Source organism: Anopheles marshallii, chromosome 3 (genome assembly GCF_943734725.1).
Source record: "Anopheles marshallii chromosome 3, idAnoMarsDA_429_01, whole genome shotgun sequence".
NCBI lineage: Eukaryota > Metazoa > Arthropoda > Insecta > Diptera > Culicidae > Anopheles > Anopheles marshallii.
Window position 1 is genome coordinate 25,835,799 of NC_071327.1, and position 19,509 is coordinate 25,855,307.

Below are 19,509 nucleotides of genomic sequence, written 5' to 3' on the forward strand. Positions count from 1 at the left end.
TAAGAAAACTATCTTCCTTTTCTTGATAAGATGTAAATTTCTCACATGTTTGTATTTTTATTTGTTTTGTTGGGTAGTAAGCTTCATGTGTAGGTAATATGCATAGGATACTAGGCGGCTCCATGATCTCTTAATAGTGACGATCGAAGACTACAGGACCGTCAAGTGAAAACACTGAGGATCTACCGTAAGGAAGGGGAAATAATAATACAACAACCAGCAAAACATTAGGGTATCTACTTCGTTTTTAACAAAGCTATCACTATCGGAAAGTGGTCGTGATGTACACGTGGTTGGAGCAAAGCAGCACGGTCGATCTGGGAATGATTTCCGACGTAAGATTTTAGAATCTTAAGCGATTCGAAATTTATGGATAATGGATACTGTGCCAATTTTTAATTGTTATGATGCACACTGAACAACTGAAGATGGTAAGAGTAGAGTTGTCGGAATTTAAAGATAACTCTTAGTACAAGTTTTGTTAGAAAAATCACGATGATTTTATTTTCCATCAGTAAATAATTGCATATCCAAGGAATTACGTCGAGTCGTTTTCAATAATAACGTACTTTTTAAGCCTGGTTTGAACAATGGAAAAATTGAATTTTCCACTGTGCACAGAATTCGAGTTCGAATTCCTAGCAATCATTACGCTGCGTTTATCACACTGGCTTGAGAACTTCCTAACTCACATCGTTTGACGTTTGCTGTCAAATTCGCCGCATTGCTTTTCTCGTTTTTTTCTTTCACCACAACCCCTTGTGATTCAGACGAAGAAGCGTGTTTTCTGGTAAATTCCGGCTGTAATTTTCCTGCTCGTACAATGGTGTCTCTCAATCCGGTTCGCATTCTGAAACATGAAGCCGAGGAGGAAAAGGGCGAAATTGCCCGTCTGTCCTCGTTTGTGGGCGCCATCGCCATCGGAGACCTCGTGAAAAGCACCCTCGGTCCGAAGGGTATGGACAAGATATTGGTCGCAAATGGTCGCAATGCGGGACAGATTGAGGTAACGAACGATGGGGCGACGATTCTGCGTGCGGTCGGTGTGGACAACCCGGCAGCGAAAATTCTCGTCGATATGTCACGAGTGCAGGACGACGAAGTTGGAGATGGTACCACATCCGTCACGGTGTTTGCCGCCGAGCTGATACGGGAGGCGGAGAAACTGGTGGAACAGAAGCTCCACCCACAGACGATTGTTGCCGGATGGCGTCAGGCGACGGAAGTGGCTCGTACCGCACTGCAAGGAGCTGCCACCGACAACTCAGCCAACCAGGAACGTTTCCGGGAAGATTTGCTAAACATTGCCCGTACAACACTGAGCTCGAAGATTCTGTCCCAGCACAAGGAACAATTCGCAAAGCTGGCTGTTGATGCGGTATTGCGTCTGAAGGGATCCGGTTCACTAACGGCGATCCAACGCATTAAGAAACTCGGCGGTTGTTTGGAGGAATCGTTCCTGGACGATGGTTTCCTGCTGGACAAAAAACCCGGTGTCCATCAACCGAAGACGGTGAAGAACGCCAACATTCTGATCGCCAACACACCGATGGACACGGATAAGATTAAGGTTTTCGGTTCCTCCATAAAGGTGGACTCGATGTCGAAGATTGCCGAGCTGGAGGTGGCCGAGAAGGAAAAGATGAAACAAAAGGTTGAAAAGATCCTATCGCACAACATCAACGTGTTTATCAACCGTCAGCTGATCTACAACTACCCGGAGCAGCTGTTTGCCGATGCGGGCGTGATGGCAATTGAGCATGCCGATTTCGACGGTATCGAACGGTTGGCTCTTGTGACTGGAGGTGAAATTGTGTCCACGTTTGATAATCCCAATCTGGTGAAGTTGGGCAAATGCGACCTGATCGAACAGGTAATGATCGGTGAAGACACACTGTTGCGCTTCTCGGGTGTCCAACTCGGTGAAGCTTGTACGGTTGTCATCCGTGGTGCGACACAGCAGATCATCGACGAGGCAGAACGTTCGTTGCACGATGCACTTTGTGTCCTGGCCGCTACCGTGAAGGAATCGCGTGTTGTTTATGGAGGCGGTTGCTCCGAGACGCTAATGGCAACGGCCGTCTTCAAACTAGCCGCCGAAACTGCCGGCAAGGAATCGATGGCTATCGAATCGTTTGGCCGTGCCCTGATGCAGCTTCCGACGATTATCGCTGACAATGCCGGGTACGACTCGGCCCAGCTGGTGTCGGAACTGCGGGCCGCACATTCGCAGGGCAAAAACACGATGGGTCTGGACATGACCGGCGGTAAAGTGGGCTGCATGAAGGAGCTGGGCATCACGGAATCGTTTGCCGTTAAGCGACAGGTGCTAATGTCGGCTGCCGAGGCGGCCGAAATGATTCTGCGTGTGGACAACATCTTAAAGAGTGCTCCACGCCGTCGCGTACCGGATCGTGGCTATTGCTAGAAGCACAGCTCACCGCGATCTTCGTCGGAATCTTCGTGCATTTGTTTCCGTTCATTTTATACCATCTCCTTTACGTTTTTGTGCACCGTTCGATCAGACTCCATTGCATCTCGTAGCATGGCTGGTGTCATCATTTGCATCATTGCTTTATTAACGCTCTCATCCTTTTTCTTTGCACGCGTATCGTATTAACCCCCAGTTCCATATCGTGGACTCACTTCAATTGCCTTCATATTGTAAAAGGACGTTTAACACACACTTACAAACATGTTTGCCCCTTTGAGGGAGCATCTGCGTTAAGGAATACTCTGTCCGGCGCAAGGAAAACGAATAAAATCATTTAATAACTATCTATTTGATAAGATAAGGTTGAGTTTAGATGAATATGAAAGAAGACAATTCATATGCGGTTGTGCTCGTGACCATTACCATTGTCAGCTGACGGCCAGGGTGGAGGAAGTTCCTTTTTCGTTTTTCCTTACAAAATTGCCAAATTTATCCTGAACACCCTGTATATGCACGCAGGATGGGAATTAATATTATCTTCTTATGTTCAAGATGGTCTGGTATCTGGTATGGAATTTCCTGCAAGCCGACGAAGAGTTTGAGAGAGATGAAGGATGCTTTACATGTCATCTTTCTCACTTGCACTAGCGATCGTTCTCCGAGTTTGATAATATGCATTACTAAAATTGTCCATCCCTCAATCCAGTCCTTCAGACATTATGTATTTAGATCAACAATACAGATACTATGGAACACAATTTGTTCAACTTATTCATTTTATTGTCCTGAACATCGTAAAGATCATATTAATAGTGGGCACCGTCGTATGTGTCTCCTGCTGTATTAAAACATTGACAAAATCAGCCTTATATTAATTGCAACTATAAAGCTTCTAAATCCCTCTCATATTCTACCTACATAATATCATTTGTGTTACGCCAAAAACAATATGTGCTCAATTCTTGCGAACCCATTGTACCTAGTCACTAGAAAAAGGTAACATTTAGTTTAATGTATTCTTTTAAAACCCGTGCACTAATGAGTGTCCTTATACTAGTCCAAATAAGGCAAAATAACACTATCAATCACATCATTCTTACGATGCCACTGATAGTGATGTACGTTTTCTCGCACTATTATGTGCAACCGGCCACTTTCTTCGAGAGTTTTCAGTCCTATTAAATCCTCAGTATAAATTTCACTTTCATGCAACGGTACCACATCGTACGTTTGATTATAAAAGCTGAAATGACTAGATTCCCACGGTGTAATAACGCCATCGTCCGGTCCACCGATCAACACCAACCGGTCCAGCCGCATGAGCGTGTCACGGAATTGCGTAGAATTTACGGACAAAATGCGATTATTTACGTACGGCAGGAAGATGCTAAACTGCTCGAACAGCTCCTGGTGGTGTGGATCGTTCCAGTAGTTGGCCACAGACGTGTGCTGCCCCACGTACGTGTAAAATAGCTCGTAAGCCGTTTTAGCAACCAACGCGGGGAATATTAAATGTAAAAAGTCATCTAAAACAGGAAGATTTCGATAAGAGATGTTGGTAATCGACCCAATCGTAGTTAATTACCTCCAAATTGACCAGCCTGTGGTGAGCTTAGTGAGATAAACGTTTTAACGCAATGGTCCGGATATGTTTGAAGAACCGCTCGTCCGAGAAGGCCCCCCTGAGAATAGCCAATCATGTTGATGCCCTCTTCGGGATGTAGATCACAGATAGCTTTTAGATTGGTCTGAGCTTCCAACACCTGATGCCAGGCATTTTCCAAGCTAGACCATCCACCGAACCGTTGAAAGTTGTACACCACCGTATCTGGATGAATCTGCGGGCGCGATAATTAAATTAGTATCAGTCCCCAAAGTTGCGCTCCGCACTATACATACCTCCTGAATCCGTTCCACCAAGTGATTCATACTATCTGCACCGGTGAGAATGCCATGATAGATGAAAATTGGTCGATAAGCCATTATTAGGCTTGTTTTTAATATCAATACAGTTACACACAGTGCTGCGAACATTTTCTGCGATAACAGAACACTTCCCTGTTGATAGTACAATTTTATGAGCTAATTACGAAGGCACGGGTTCGATGTTTTACTCCGTTGTTTATCAGTTTCCTGCAAGTAAAAACATTTAATTGGTTCAATTGTAATAAAAAGGAACCCACAAATTACTCACTGCAAGACGGTTTAGACAATCACATACTATTGTTTTCCTTATGTGATGTGTTTCGAAGTTTGTGTAGAATGTTTAACTCGCTGTACTACGAATTTTCCCCTGCTTTATCCAATTATTCCGGAACAATTGCGTTAAATTGCCTGTGTTCCGTTTAATTTCCTGCGTCACATAGCGTGAGCCTTTGTTTTGGTTTGCTCTGTCAGTGTGTGAGTTTCACTATACACGGTCGTCTAAGGTACCATGTCCAAGTGTTGTAATAAGACAACTATTCGAAAAGGGAAATTTATTATTGAATGAAATTGATGATTTTTTCATTTATCCAATGCCTTAAAGTGATGAAAATAGAGCAATTGCAATTAAATTGGCAAACATTCAAACAACGCGCTTGATAAATCACAATATTTATCAAAATATTGCCACTACACCGAACATTTTTGAAAGAGAAAATGTTTCCCTTGTTTCATGAAATATTTCATGTGAAAGATTTTGAAATCTTAACGGTCGATACAAATCAAACCCTTCAAAAACTAGATAAATGTGCCGCGTTTAAAACGCCACGTTTTACATTTTTGAAATGTGATTGTTATTGCTTCCATAGTTCACATCGTTGCAGGTGCTGTAGGAGCGCTGCTTTAACGCTGCTGAATCGCTGCAATAGCATAATAATAGCACAAACAGTAAAGTACACAATTCACCACACAACCCGGTCTGGGTTCAAATTTTCGCTGGATCGTGCTTTTGAATGAATGTAATATGAATCTAACAGATAGTTATCCATTATACATTGCAAACCAACACCATGGTAAGAAGTAAGAACAGTTTCTTGTGCAGATATGTTATTTTATTTCAGTTATTTTCCAAAAGTTACAAAATATTCCATTCCATTATCCTGTTTTCGCACACGCTGGTACGAGCTTTTGGTTGATATAATCCAACATCTCCGTACAATGGGCAATCGCTTTCCTTCTTTAACATTATTGTAGCAGCTGGTTAGGGAGTGTTTACCCGCGCACCTTGCACACTTGTCTACTTAAAACAAAGTTATTTGGAATAACTGCATGAATAATATCGCAATCGAACAGTGTTCAAGATGTACATTGTAATGGAAAAATTATGAAGCGTTTCACCGTACATTGTTGACACCTTTTTACCGACGTTGTATTACATATGAAGTTTCGCAAACTCTTTGCTGTTTTTCTCCCATTTGTTCTACGTATCGTTTGTTCCATGCTGTAGCTTTTACTAGTGTAGCATCGATACTTTCGGTTGTTCTATTTACATTACCTATGCTGATCTTGTATTATCACTATTCCCAACTATAAGAGCCTGATACTACTTCAATGGTAGTGTCTTGTATTGATCATGTCGGGTGTTTTGTTATCTCTCTGGCTATTCTATAAAAAAGACACACTACTTTATATATTTGAAGTTTAATATTTTTTTGTTTTCTTTGTCGTTACGTTTCATGAAGAGTACATATTTTTAGCTCCCTTTTCTGTTTTCTCCTTTTTTATGTAAATCTCTTTATCATCTGTCGGCTAATGTCATGTTTTAGTTTTAGGATTTGTTACTGTTTTGATTTTAATTCTTTTAATGCTAGTAGATTTCAAAATGAAAGCAAATATCGTGATTTAAAACTTGGTATTTGATAAAATAACAAACTTGATACTCTTTAAACTGCTTGAACAGGTAGAACAATCTGATAATTCCGCTATTTCTGATCTGATAATAATCAATGCGAAGAATTTCTCTGCTTGCCAGGATTTTTTTAACTAAAAATAATAATACAATTACGTACAATCGAAACTTTTTCAATAAGCAAATAAACTATGTAAAATAAAAGAAATTTTTTAAATTCCATGTGGATTTGTTTTTTTATTTAAACTTCATATGTTTAAGAAGAACCCCATGAGCTATTGAGCGTTCCAACGTTTAATCCAAGCGATGAAACGTTCGCTATTTAGGTATTACATTTAAAAAGCTCGATGAGTAATGATTATTTTGAATGTTGGTAGTAACGGTATAATAGCTATGTAGTATATTTGTATTTTGATCCTGTTAGTTACCACCTCTTTCATTGGCAAGATGTAGCACTAGTCAAATTGATGTTTTTGGCTACACAGCATCATTTCCAAGTTGTTATTTTGATTCTTCATTTTTTTTTTAAATGCTTCTATCTCTTGAAAGTGCTATGGTTTATTCATCTCATTTTCATGACTGTTGAATCATTGTATGGTTCTATTTTTGTTTTCTCTGTCCCCTTTAAAGCTTTTGATGATTATTTTTTGAGTTTTAAGTTTTAAGTAACATGTTTCAAAATGCACACACAGAGTACCAAATTTGATCTGCAAGTTTGATATAATTATTTCTTATAGCGAGTAAGGAAGGTAATAGTAATCTTAAGTAGTGAAAGTATTAAATAATAACATGAATTATCTATTCAAATATTTAAAAAAGTACCGAAAATCTAAAAAAAGAACATGACATAAGAAAAGGAAATAGAAAAGGAATAAGAAAATAAAATGAATATGGAAAAACATAAATAAATTCTAATTCAATTTTATAGCAAATTTGTTTAAAAAAAAGGTTTTTCTTTAGGGTTTAAGTGGTATTGATGGGCGTTCAAGAGCAATTTAGAATAATGGTTTAAAAAAGGTACATTGGGGCAACCTATGGAATTATTCATCGCCTACACTGGCCACAATCAATTGTTAGGCTCAACAATTGGTTTAACGAGAACAAAAACTTGATTTAACATTAAATATTTTCAGCATTCTACACAACATTTCAAGGGGTTTTTCTTCGATTTATGCTACTTTAACCAAATTTTTCGTTACAGTGAATGTTCTAAAGACAACTTGTAGAACACTGATCCTAAAAGCAAAACCAAACTCAGCAAAAAACAGGTATCAATCGTTCCATTCTTTAAATATTCCTTACGCTACGTTTTGGATGATAGTTCAAAGATGAAACACGTTAGTTTATTTGTAACTATTTTGTAAGCCTGCATCCACTATAAATAACAAATCCTTCCTTCATCCGCGTGTCCCATCTGTCGTCGACCATGTTGCTTGCTTGTGTGCATTGATTCACTTGGTTATTGTGTTTCCGTTTGTTTTAAATGCTCTACTTATCGTTCTTTTATTGTTTCCGTTTCCATAGTTTATCTGTGTACTTTTTGTTCGCTTTTTTTTCTCAAAAACCAGAGTAGAATTATTATGCTGTTTTAAAAATGTACCTATATAGCGTTGTATTAAACTTACATGCAATCATTAGAAACGGAGGCGCATTTATGTTTAAGAAATATGTGGCAACAATCACTATGACGTTTCAATTATATACTTTTTATTGTTACGATGCGCGTGATTATAACTAATGAAATTTAGTCGCTAGTAGCTTAGTGTAAGTTCCATCCATCAGCACCATCATTGGCAGCAAATGGACGTGGATGCAAATTATACAACTTTTCTTCAATATAACATTATTTTACTTCTTATTCGGCGCCTGGAAATGTTGTTTTTATTGTACATTTTTGACATCAATTTCCCCATTTTCATTTCCATTCTGTTTTATTGTTGAACATTCCGAACGGCATCGATACCGCACCGGTTGCTGATGCTTTTGATGATACGTTGACTGTTTTGTGTCTGTTCCTGTTGATGTCTTTTGTGCTACTCCATTAGTTTATTCTAAACACCATTGGTTCCATATACTTACCGAACCAGTTTGTTACTTTTGTTTTTGTTTCTTTGCGAGTTGCTTAATACTATGTTACGAAAGTTTGAATCGATATAAACCGGTCTTAATTCTAGCTGCTACCACTACTTGCTTTGCTGGTTTTTGCCTTCTTTTGTTTTTCATCTTCCTCAACTCGTTTATTAACTTGTTGTTTTCCTCTCGTCAATTTTTCATACTTTCTCACACACACCTACGCTTTGCTACAGAAAAGGCACAGATCATTTTTCTTTCCACTTTCCACTGTTTCACACTTTCAACCACCGTTTAGTGTTTAAATTGTGTATTCCTTATGAGACTTCACGAATGTACTTCCATGACTTTCTTGTCTTGGTTGCTTTTTTTCTATTACGCCTTTTGTAAACGCTCTGTATTTCATTGCGGGAAAGCTTTTAACTGATAAAAATATCAAAAGAAAGGGAAGTGAGAAAAACGGAATGCAAACATACGAATTAAGAACCGTGGTTGACAATTTTTGTAACGGACAGACAGGCACAAAGATCTCACACAATACCTTCCGCTTCTTGAATGCTGTGATTCCGGTCATTTTCCACACAATTTCCACGCTCGCTATTTTTAGCCTCCAAATAAACCAAGCTCTCGGAATTGGTCGGAAGTGGTCGTGGCAATTGGGTTCAAGCATGAATGTTGATGGTTCTGGTTGTGGGTGCTTTTTTGTTGTAGTTGCTTCTTTGTTGCATTGAACCAAATATTAATCAATCTTTCAACGATTTGGCCTGTCTTGATTTTCACGTGACGTGACCAGTTTTTATGTCTCCCTCTTCGATTACGAACTGCTTCCAACATTTTTTGCCGGAAATGGCACCTCAAACGACACGTTGCACAGTAAGTGATGGGGGAAAAACCTAAAAGCGAATCGGGTGTGTATGTGTGTTTTTTTTTTGACTTCCACTTTTTATTTGAAGGTCCTGACGTTTCTGATGATAATCGCTTTTCAATTTCCTGTGCGCCTGTTCGCCCCCTAAAATGGGGAAGCGAATGGAACCGCGGCGGACACAGCAGACACGAAGGAGTCACGGACGCAGATACGATCCATACCCCCCCATTCCACAGCAACCACAACACGGAGCAACGAACTGGATGGGCAAACAAAAAAACAAAAAAAGAAAAACAAATGCAAACAAACCAACCGATTCCGTGAAAGCAGGAACGGAAGCTCGGAGCGATGTCACCGTACGAAAATTGCGCAAACACAGCAAATATCCTATTGCCATCGGGAAACGGATTTCCTTTCGCTGCGCGAGACGGTCAAATGGGAAAAAGCTAAAATGGACCGCGCTCTGGACTTATGAAGCTGAAGGGATTATATTTGAGTGGATTAAAATGAAGGTAAAAGGCGAACCACACAGGGTAATCACACACCATTGATGGAAAGAAAAATTTGTAAATCGGAATAGAAGAGCACTTAGTGATGGGGACTCCGGGAAATAAGGTTTATTTTTTTCCGGTGGTTGAATGAATCTGACGCTGACACATTCGAAAGTCAAGTCCTTATTAACTGAAATCCATTATCAGTAAAAGGGGGTTAATACCAGTTTCCACACAAAATATCTAGATCACGACAATCACGATCCGTGGTACTCACAGTAGTCCAGACCAGCGAAGTCAATGTCAAAGCAGTCCGAAGTAATTCGGAGTAGTTGAGAGTAGCTCGGAGCACCGAAGTTGATAAACGATTCTGTCTGGGGAGTCGAAAACCACGGCTTTCAGCATCGATGTCGAAATGGATTAGAGAAACTCTTTACGATTTCTTATCACTTCTGCAGACAAATCTAACCGTTCACAAGAAACGATCGTTTGATCGCACTATCTTACAGGCTTAAGATTCAAATAGAACTAGGTGTCACCCTGTGTCACCAAGAGATGCTCAAAACCAATTACCTCCCCGACTTCAAAATGACATACCGGATCGGCAGTTTACACGGTCGAATCAATGAACCGCACCAGCAGAGTTCGACACATAAGCAAAATGAAGTCCTGTTCCGGTTTTAGCCCATTTCATTCTTCGCGCGAACGGCCTGACGTGGCAAACAGGACATCAAAAAGGCAGCACTATCGCTAAACTGGATTATCCTGGTAAGAAGGATGTACCGTTCGGGAAAGGTTACTTTCGGTTGGTATTTTGTGCGGAAAGCGCAAACCAAAACAAACAACAACAAGAATGTTCATGGAAAGACTCACCCCCGGGGAAATGGAAGATCGAACCGAAGAATGGGCCAAAAAATCGCCAACACACGCAGCAAAAGGAAATGCCTGATAATTGAATAATTGGGGAAGGAATTTTCGGATGTCGAGCGAAATGCCACAACTAAGCCATGGGAAAGCCCAGGGAAAATGGGAAAAAGCCACGAAAAGAAAACATGCGGCATAAGTACGATGATCCCCATTTGATGGTGGTAGGGCATCGATTGATTGTTGCGTTTTGTGTCTGTTGTCTATTAGCAAACAAATAAAAAATAGGCAGGATAGATGAGGTCCGAAGTAAAAGAAAACAGCTACAAACAGCAACAGAAAAGAAAGAAATGGAACAACGCAAATGGAAACAAAAATTATACCAATCCAATCACCGCCATCATCAACTTTACCATCAATTTTGGGAAGATTTTTCTTCTCTTTTTGTCCAGGACTGTCCACAGCGTCCCAGCCACAGGAAGATCAGAATGAAAACCCGAGTCTTCGACGCCAGGATAAACATTTCGATGTAAGCGAAAGCGTTTTCCGGAAAACGGGCGGATACTGGATTGTTAATTGAAAATTCCACAAGCCCAATTCTTTATCGTTTTGCTGTTTCCTGATTTCCCCGTGCCTTTTTTTTTTTTGGCAGCAAATCCTTTGATTATACCAATCACAAACCAACCACCGTAGTCGGTGTGTGAGTGCGTGCGGCGGTTAAGTTTTATGGGTTCTTGTACGGGTTTTTTTTTCGGGAGTTGGTCGTTTTTTAACAACAACAAAAGAGCAGAAAAAAACTCCATACAATTGAACGAATTTCGGAGAATTAATTGGCTTGGAGTTGGGGCAAAGATTGATATTTAGGGAGTTTGGTTTTTACGTTATTTTCCACGCAGTCATCATTTTTCCTGTGTATTGTAACTGATGGAGGAGGGTGTAAAAGGTGATCGTATGTTTGGGTTTGTTTTTTTTTACTGTTTTTGTTTTTTATTCATTAATATCGATGAGCAACAAAATTACAAAATGTTTAAACACGAATCAGCTTTTAAATTAAGATAGGTTACGAAAATTATAACTAAGAGTGGCACGGAAAAGAGAAAATATTGAAGAATAAAACAAGTAAGAAATAATATTAACCTATTTGGTTAAAAAAGGAAAAGAAACGTTAAAAACAAACAAAATTGAAAAACGAACAATCAGAAATGGATCTAATAAAAAATTAATGAAGAATTCTGCATTCGTCTGTTTGAAAGAGGACACAAAGGAAGTAAAAGCGACATTTTAAAGCAAAGAAAATTATAATATTTCTGTTACAACCGTATTTGATAACCACACAAGTAATAAACCTAATTTTTAAAATATAAAAAATGAATAAGTTTCCATTTATAAATAAACTAAACTGAATGTTCCTGCATTGTTGTCTGTTGTATTTTTGCACATATAGTGAATCCCATTTTTTTCCTAGTTGAATGCCACATGAAATTGTTGAATGGTGATAGTTGTAACACCGAGTAAACTAAATAAAATCATATTAAATAAAACATTTAGATAAGTAACATAACATCGTCGTCTATACGCATTAAACACATAAAGTACATATACAGGCAATGCACAACATAAAAAACATAGAAAAAGAGGAGATAATGAACATACTAACATGCTAATTCCAAACACAGAACATACTAACTAAACACTAGAAAAGAGCTCGTAGTAGAGCTGAGAAGAATCTTATTTCTTTAGAAGAAGAAAAAACATACAAAACCACTAACAAATTTAACACGAGAAGAAAATATTAAAATTGAATGATTAGAAAATGTGTCTTTTGTCGTTTACATGATCTCCCTGTCGTAAACATACGAATACGAATGAAAGAGCGAATGAAGAGAAGAATAATAAACTTGCCAACCACGTATGCAAAATGGCTAGCTTTACGGCTAGTATAATTGTATAAAAATGACACACGACTATGCCGGTTAACGGATTTGCACTGTCTCTCCCAACCATTTTGTTTGCAATAAAAGAAAAATGCACTTCGATTTTGATTTTTTTTAAATCCTTCGGTTAGCTGATGCACTTTTTCCCTACGTTCTGTTCTGCAAAAGAGCACAAACAAATATCATTACCGTCGATCGTTTCCGGTTGCAAATCATGATTTTCAAATAACTTTAGGATTTCGTAACTGTAAATTTAGCACAGAATGATACGCTTTCCACACCTGGCCTCTGGGACAATCAGAAAACGTAGCTTTCGTTGGGAAAACGGATGGAAAAGAGAGAAAAATAGTGCCTGTCAGTGTGCAAAAGACACGGTGGAAAGGAATTTTCATTTCCTTTGCATACATTTGCGAGTGAAGTTCCGATCGAGAACTTCCTACTGCTGCTCGGTTCGACTACGGCTCGATGATGGATAGTTTTCCTTACTTCCTGCTACCAAAATACGCTAAAGCTATAGAGCATAGTTCATCGGCTTTTTATAAAGCCAGGTCTTGGTAGATTTCCATTGCTTCCTGTTCTTTTGTGTGTGTTTTGTTCTTGCTACCAGGCGGTTCCCCTTTTTTTGTGAATTAATCGCCCACTCGGCTCACTTTTTCTTAGTCGCACTTTCACAGCTTAACACGTTTATGTCTTTTTTTGTGCGGTGTCTCAACTTGATTGCTCAGTAGAAGAACGTTGAATCTTGAAACCTGCTACCACCGTTCTCCCGTCTTATACATTTATGCTACATTTGATTTTTAGCTTTCAACTTTTCCTTGCTTTCTTTGTCCTATCTTTTCCGCAATCGCAATCCACACCACAAACACCCATCCCAGAAACGATTCCACCAAACCATCTTGTTCCATTTTTCGGCAAGGTAACTTGCACATCTTAGAGCAAAGAAAAAAGACTACAGCTCCATTCATATGTGTTCTATCTGCACAACTGTGTTTCAATGTACATTTCAACTTTCAAGTCTTCACATTCGCAAGGTGGAAAAGTTAATTTTCCAACAACAGCGTCTGTATTCGGAAACTTTTCCTCAACTCTTGAATTACCAGGGACAACTTCCTGCTCATACAGGTGGGTTGGTACACCTCGTGAAAAAGTATTCTATTCCTTTTCCCTATCCTCTCTCTCTCACCGTCTGTCCGACCGATGTCGCTCACAGGAAACCATTGCGTCGAGAATTCATTCCAATCAGGAACACACCGAAAATTGTCCCCTATGCAGCAAAATGTTGGTACGTGGTGCGTGTTGTTTTTTGGTGTTTTATTTACGTTTGTGAATTTTTGCCGTAAATTCGGATGGTTCCATTCCGACCACCAATTACTTACGGATGGAGACAATAACAAAGAGCAAAAAAAATATTCCTAGCGCACTCCAGTCGCAGCCAGTCGTCACCATTCGAATCGAAAGCCCAAACTTCTGGAAATGTTGGTCAAATGTAGAAAGCGCCAAAATCAACCATACGATGGTGGTGGTGGTTGATTGAATGACGACGTCGGTTGCGTGTGGTTTTGTTGCAGTTGTTTTCACCACGTTCTGCCAGTTGGCACACAGCAGTTGCTCGATCGAGAAAGTCCCCGAAAACTGCCCCGACAAGACAAATAAAAGCAATCAAATTATAGAAACATCTACCAAAAACAGAACTAGTAACGGTGGTTGTGTTACACCGTTTTTGTGTGGTGGCATTCATTATGCTGAGCCACACCAGAAACTCGTGGTTAGTTAACGATGATAACATATACGCGCGCTTTTGTCGTCTTGTTGTCTACAGAGAGTTTGATAAAGCTAAGAAAGAACATAAAAATAAAACACAACATACAATTAACTTTACTAACTAAACGTACGCTAATATGATAGTAGCAATTTACATTGCCGTTCGTCTTTTGTTTCGTGACAAGTTTTACTTTACGATAAATGTTTTTTTTGTTGTTGTTGTTTGATTACTTAAAGTAAACTCTTGTAATCTTCTTGTGGTCTTTTTGGTTGCACATTTTGCAAACAATTGATACACTTCGTATTCGTCTTCGTTCACTTATTGGTTCTATATGTAGTATAGCTACATCGATGTTTGCTTCAAAGAAACAATTCGAAAACAATGCATACAAACTATTTGGTATCCGGGAGGACGTTTTAACCGCTTACTGTTTCTTTACCGCTCCCATTTGTTTGGTGAGTCCACAACACCAAGTGAACTGAAACGTTGTTGTCACTGTATTGTCTAATTGCAAACGGCAATTTAGTGTCATTTCGTAACCTCACAAACCTCATTTACTACTAGTACATGTAAAGAGGCGATAAGAAAAAGAATAATTTAAAACCGCTAAACGGAAACCAAAGATAACGTATTTAACAGTTTTTGTTTACGGAACAATAAAGTTTAATAGCGGTTATAAATGCATTAACAGTTCAATTACCAAGAAATTGTAAGAAAAATACAAAATTTTGCAAAAAAAAAAGTTGGAAGTGAGGAAATTGTTAAAGAAAAACAGAACGATATCAATTGCTCGTTTTGCAGCATGAATAAGAAATGTTTTGTCATACGACGCTATTTAGAAGCCTTTTTTTTGCTATAAAATTCGCAGTAAGTAATAATTCAAAACACATATTCATGCACGTCTTGTAACATGCACATGCTCCCGCCTTTAGATGATGGATCCAATACGCTTCGATAACTATAACTAGCAATAAAAATATAACGTTAACTGCAGTGTTATACTTCGTACACCTCCACGAGACGGAAGAAGATCGTTACAACTGTTCTGCTGTGCGGTCAGACATCCTTTATGTTTTGTTGCCCAGTAGCAAGCTTTTACGCTATCGTCTAACGTTTGACATATATGATCCATTGTACAAAAAAAGTGTTATATTACATACCGCCGCTATTGGTAAGGGTTCATTACGGGGGTGCCTTTTCGCAATTGAGTACCCTCCTTTATCACCACACGCGATATGGTTATGCTGCCGGTGTATCCACTGCCGCTTCATTGAACGTTTGTTAATATATTGTATGTAAATAGGGATACACACACACACACACACACGCACGCCTCATTCTTTTCCAGTTTTGATTTATGGTTTTGGTAAAACTTTTTCTGTCCTTCTTGTGTGGTTTCATGTGCGTGCGGCTTTTCTTCTGCGATTGGTTCCAGTTGTGTTATTGTGTTTGTTATGAACATTCTTAACAAAAATATCCCTACTATTTTGAAGCTTCAGAATCTTTCACACGCTGCGCTATCCTTTACGGGGTGCAATTTGATCCATTCGGTTTGTGTCTTTTTTTCTTCGCTAAATTGTGATTCATGTTTTTTTTTTATAGTAGTCGTACGTCGACTTACGTTACGTAGAACACAATGTTTGAAATCACACGTGTTTTGGTCACAGTTTTGCCTTCCATTTGCCATCGGATTTCGTACAGCTTGCGTTTTGAGGCTATATTTACCACGTGCAAACTGAAAAGTTATTCGCGTGCCCTCCTAATCCCTACTCAAATTCATTATCGTGCCAGTCCACTCTAGCCCATTCCGGTAGTTCCGTTTCGTACTCCCAGCCAGGACCCTGCAAAAAAGGAATAGAAGAGGAAACAAACACACTATTAGTTGCGTATGCGACTAAGTTGCAGCTTAGTAGTAATTAATACATATTTAGGAGAATGAGTATCTTATGAGCTTTTGATCCATTTGATTGTCAGTAGTTGTCTAATAAAAATCTCACTATTTATTGGTCGTATTTGATCACATTTTTATGACGTGTGATCAAACATTCCACAGATTGTACCAATTACTGTGGGGCTTTGAAACGAGCATAAAATTCTGCTCTTGATGATTGCGAATTACGATCCATCATAGTGCACACATTAGACGACATTTGTTTGTGCCGGAGCTACAGAAAGGATTAGTGGAACCATCTGGGTTTTGTTTTCAACTTAGTCATCAGACATGTGCCGCGATAGCCAGAGATTACTACCAATGGTTGTCCAATGGTTTTGTCCAACTTCCCCAACGAGAGCGTATGACATTAAAATGTGCTAGAGAATGGTGATTAAACAGCACGGAAGAATGGCGAAAAAAAAACGAACTCATGGACATGCTTATGATGCGAACGGTATCCGTTTGGATTTTCCGCCAATGTGACCGCGCATAAAAAAATGTATGTGAAATGATAATTTCCTGCTGCCATTGCGGGCAGCGCTGTATTCCATTCTTGGCAGCAAATCGTTTAACCACCGGCTGACATTACGTGTGCGCAAAATGAGTGGCCAACTGAAATGACATCGAAATGTACGAAGGCAACAAAAAAAAAACATAATGAAACAAAACACAATTCTACGGCGGGAAACCACAAAGCTGGTCATCAGCTGGTTATTCGTACAAATGGCGCAAACATGCGTTCCAACGGGGACAGAGAGGAAGATGAGGATTACAGGGCGGCGAGTGTCATGATGGATATACGGTAGCCACGGTGATGATAAGCGAACAATTCAGTAAAACCCGTCGAGAGCACGAAGCATTTGCTTGCGTTATCCCTTTTCATATTCACGACAGACGTGCACGTCATCCGTGACACGCGAATGTGTCGCCGTGGTGTCCGAGAGAGCTGCTTAATTTTCTCTCCAGGGTTCTTTTTTTTTATCCACCTTCACCCTAGCTCCCAAGGAGTGTAAATGAAGAATTTAAATCATCATTGTGCATGGGTTGTTGATTTAATAAATTTATTCTTTACCGTCATTCGGAACCGTATTCCCGGATGATAATGCGGAAATGAACGTGCACATTGTTGTATAGTGGGGCCGGGAAATGTGTTACCGTGGCACAATGACTTTACGTTGTTTTTTTTTTTAAATAGCTCAAGTGAATAGAAACGAAACGAGAGGTAGCGTCCATAGTTAATCTACCAATCCATTAACCTTTTTGCCATCTGGGGTACAAAAGAAATGAATTATTTATTAAAACCGAATAAAGAAAGCTCGCATGTTCGCAACAGAGCATATACGTTGCAACCAAAAACCAAACATTACACAATTAAACCTTGTATTAATTATTATTCACCAACAAACATTTCGCGCACGGTAATATAATCGTTATCATTAATATCATTAAAAACCTACAACATTCGCCACCCACTTACCTTGTACTTCCAGGCGTGCAGATACATGACCAAATCCTGTGGCTTCGGGTCCCGGTAGCGCACTTTGCATTCGTAGCAGTGTTTGTCGGTTGTCATTTTATCGGGATTAAAGGCTAAGTCGGGCGATTCGTGTCCTGTTTGGGTGGCGACGGTAACCTGTGGGTTGGTTCCGAAAGAAAGACAAAATAAAGCGATAAAAAAATGAATAACCAGCAAGTGAAAGAAAAAAACACACACTTGGCGCGGGACATTGGTTATCGTAACAATAAAAAAAAACCAAACAAACGCTTTGCTTTATACTGAGAGCTTATGGGCGCTTATATTGGAGGATAACAATAAAGTAGAACATCTTCTCGCAAAACAAACACACAATCACACACTAAACCTTCTAAATGATATTTGTATGTACAGACAAACACACGCGTGCAGTACAACATTCCTTTAGGTGGAGGGTCAACTTGTTTGATTTGATACCGTTCAAACGTACGTGTGAAACAAACGGACACTCTCTTGCTACAAGACACACTTGTTAATGCGATGCTGTAGCCTGGTACTGGTAAAGCTACGACAGGATTAAGGGACTATGCAGTGGCCGGGTAAGCTATCACAACAAACCGACCGGGAGGGTTGCGGATTAGTGAGGAAAAACACATGAAGGATACTACGTAGGTGTTGGGTAGCACACAAAATGCTGCCTTTCGAACATACGCGAAGGAAGAAACGCAAACCGATAATTGGATTCGGTGATTAGATGATTCAGCAACTATCATGAAAGATTAGGGATGCCAAGGAAGCAATTTTGGTTAATGCATTTTTAAACTTAATAATTCGCCGCTGCTGCTTCTCGTCACACACGCTGCAACCAGCCTATGAGTCGGACTCGGTTCGGACCAAACCCAAAGATGCCGGACCGGTCGGATGCAGGCAGACGCGAGGATTGGGAATAGTAGTACCACACTGACATGAAATGAGTACCGGTACCATTGCTGTACATGGTGGTTGGCACTGGGGTTACGCGATGTTGTTGTAGGTGGAAGGGTTACAGGTTAAGCAATCTATGTGTACGTTTTTGGGGAAAAGCCGAAACACTTTGGTGCAGCCTAGCTGAAACTCACATTAGCACCAGTAGCATCAATGGCCACAGCAGCGGCAGTAGTAGCAGTAACAGCAGCAGAAGTAGTACCAGCAACAGCACTGCCAGCAATGGCAACACTCGTTGGTACTGTTGCCAATTTGTTGCACTCTTCAAATGCTGTTCCTGCATCATCAACCTGAGCGATGGGTGCTGCGGCTGCCAAGGTTGGGGACGGAGTAGTGGCACGTTTCGTGCATTCCCAAGCTGATTTTGGTTTCCGCTGTGAACACATACATAAATTTCATTATGAAAATCTATGGTCTAATATGAGGCGGGTCGAACGTTGAAGAGTGAAACAGGAGGAGATTTTCTAGATAAGAGCCGATGAGATCCTTTTTATAAAGCAAATGTTTTGCCTCATGTTTCTATGTGGTCCGGACACACACAAACTGTGCCGTTTTGCTTCAAAAAGATGGTAGCACCAGGCAGATCCTCCTTTCATTTGGTGGCATTCTTTAAACGTACAAACCAGGACACAATGTGGCTTGGGTAAACAGATTTGAACATACCAACATTGGAACAGTCCAGAGCACATGCCGCCATTGTTGCCGAAGCAGAACCAACCAATGGATTGGTGAAAATTAGTATAAATAACCACTAAACCGGTGGTTACCGGTGGGCACCCGTTAACCTTTCGCCTTTCTATTCTATTCGGCCACGGGCAGAACAACTAGCATCGAGTCATAATGGTCACGGTTTAGTGCAGTTTGTT

At 39.8% G+C, this 19,509-nt stretch overlaps 3 protein-coding genes across 3 annotated transcripts in view; 1 reads left to right on the plus strand and 2 right to left on the minus strand.

The window, feature by feature from the left end:
• The first annotated feature begins 823 nt into the window (after positions 1 to 823).
• On the plus strand, positions 824 to 2,428 carry LOC128711289 (T-complex protein 1 subunit beta). Its single transcript, XM_053806156.1, has one exon. It carries the CDS (start codon positions 824 to 826, stop codon positions 2,426 to 2,428), a length of 1,605 nt encoding a protein of 534 aa, XP_053662131.1.
• Positions 2,429 to 3,487: 1,059 nt separating this feature from the next.
• LOC128711525 (lysosomal thioesterase PPT2 homolog) lies at positions 3,488 to 4,468 on the minus strand. The gene is made up of 3 exons (XM_053806405.1): positions 4,334 to 4,468; positions 4,020 to 4,272; positions 3,488 to 3,960 (listed from the first exon to the last, which is right to left on the minus strand). The coding sequence occupies exons 1-3, from the start codon at positions 4,466 to 4,468 to the stop codon at positions 3,488 to 3,490; spliced, it is 861 nt and encodes a 286-aa protein (XP_053662380.1).
• Positions 4,469 to 16,018: 11,550 nt separating this feature from the next.
• The window catches only part of LOC128715791 (uncharacterized), an 87,400-nt gene continuing 83,909 nt past the window's right edge, over positions 16,019 to 19,509 (minus strand). Inside the window, exons 10-12 of the mRNA XM_053810706.1 lie at positions 18,778 to 19,017; positions 17,663 to 17,818; positions 16,019 to 16,093 (exon numbers count right to left, since the gene is read on the minus strand). Coding sequence (XP_053666681.1) covers positions 16,019 to 16,093; positions 17,663 to 17,818; positions 18,778 to 19,017 — 471 coding nt within the window. The remainder of the gene's footprint in view (positions 16,094 to 17,662; positions 17,819 to 18,777; positions 19,018 to 19,509) is intronic.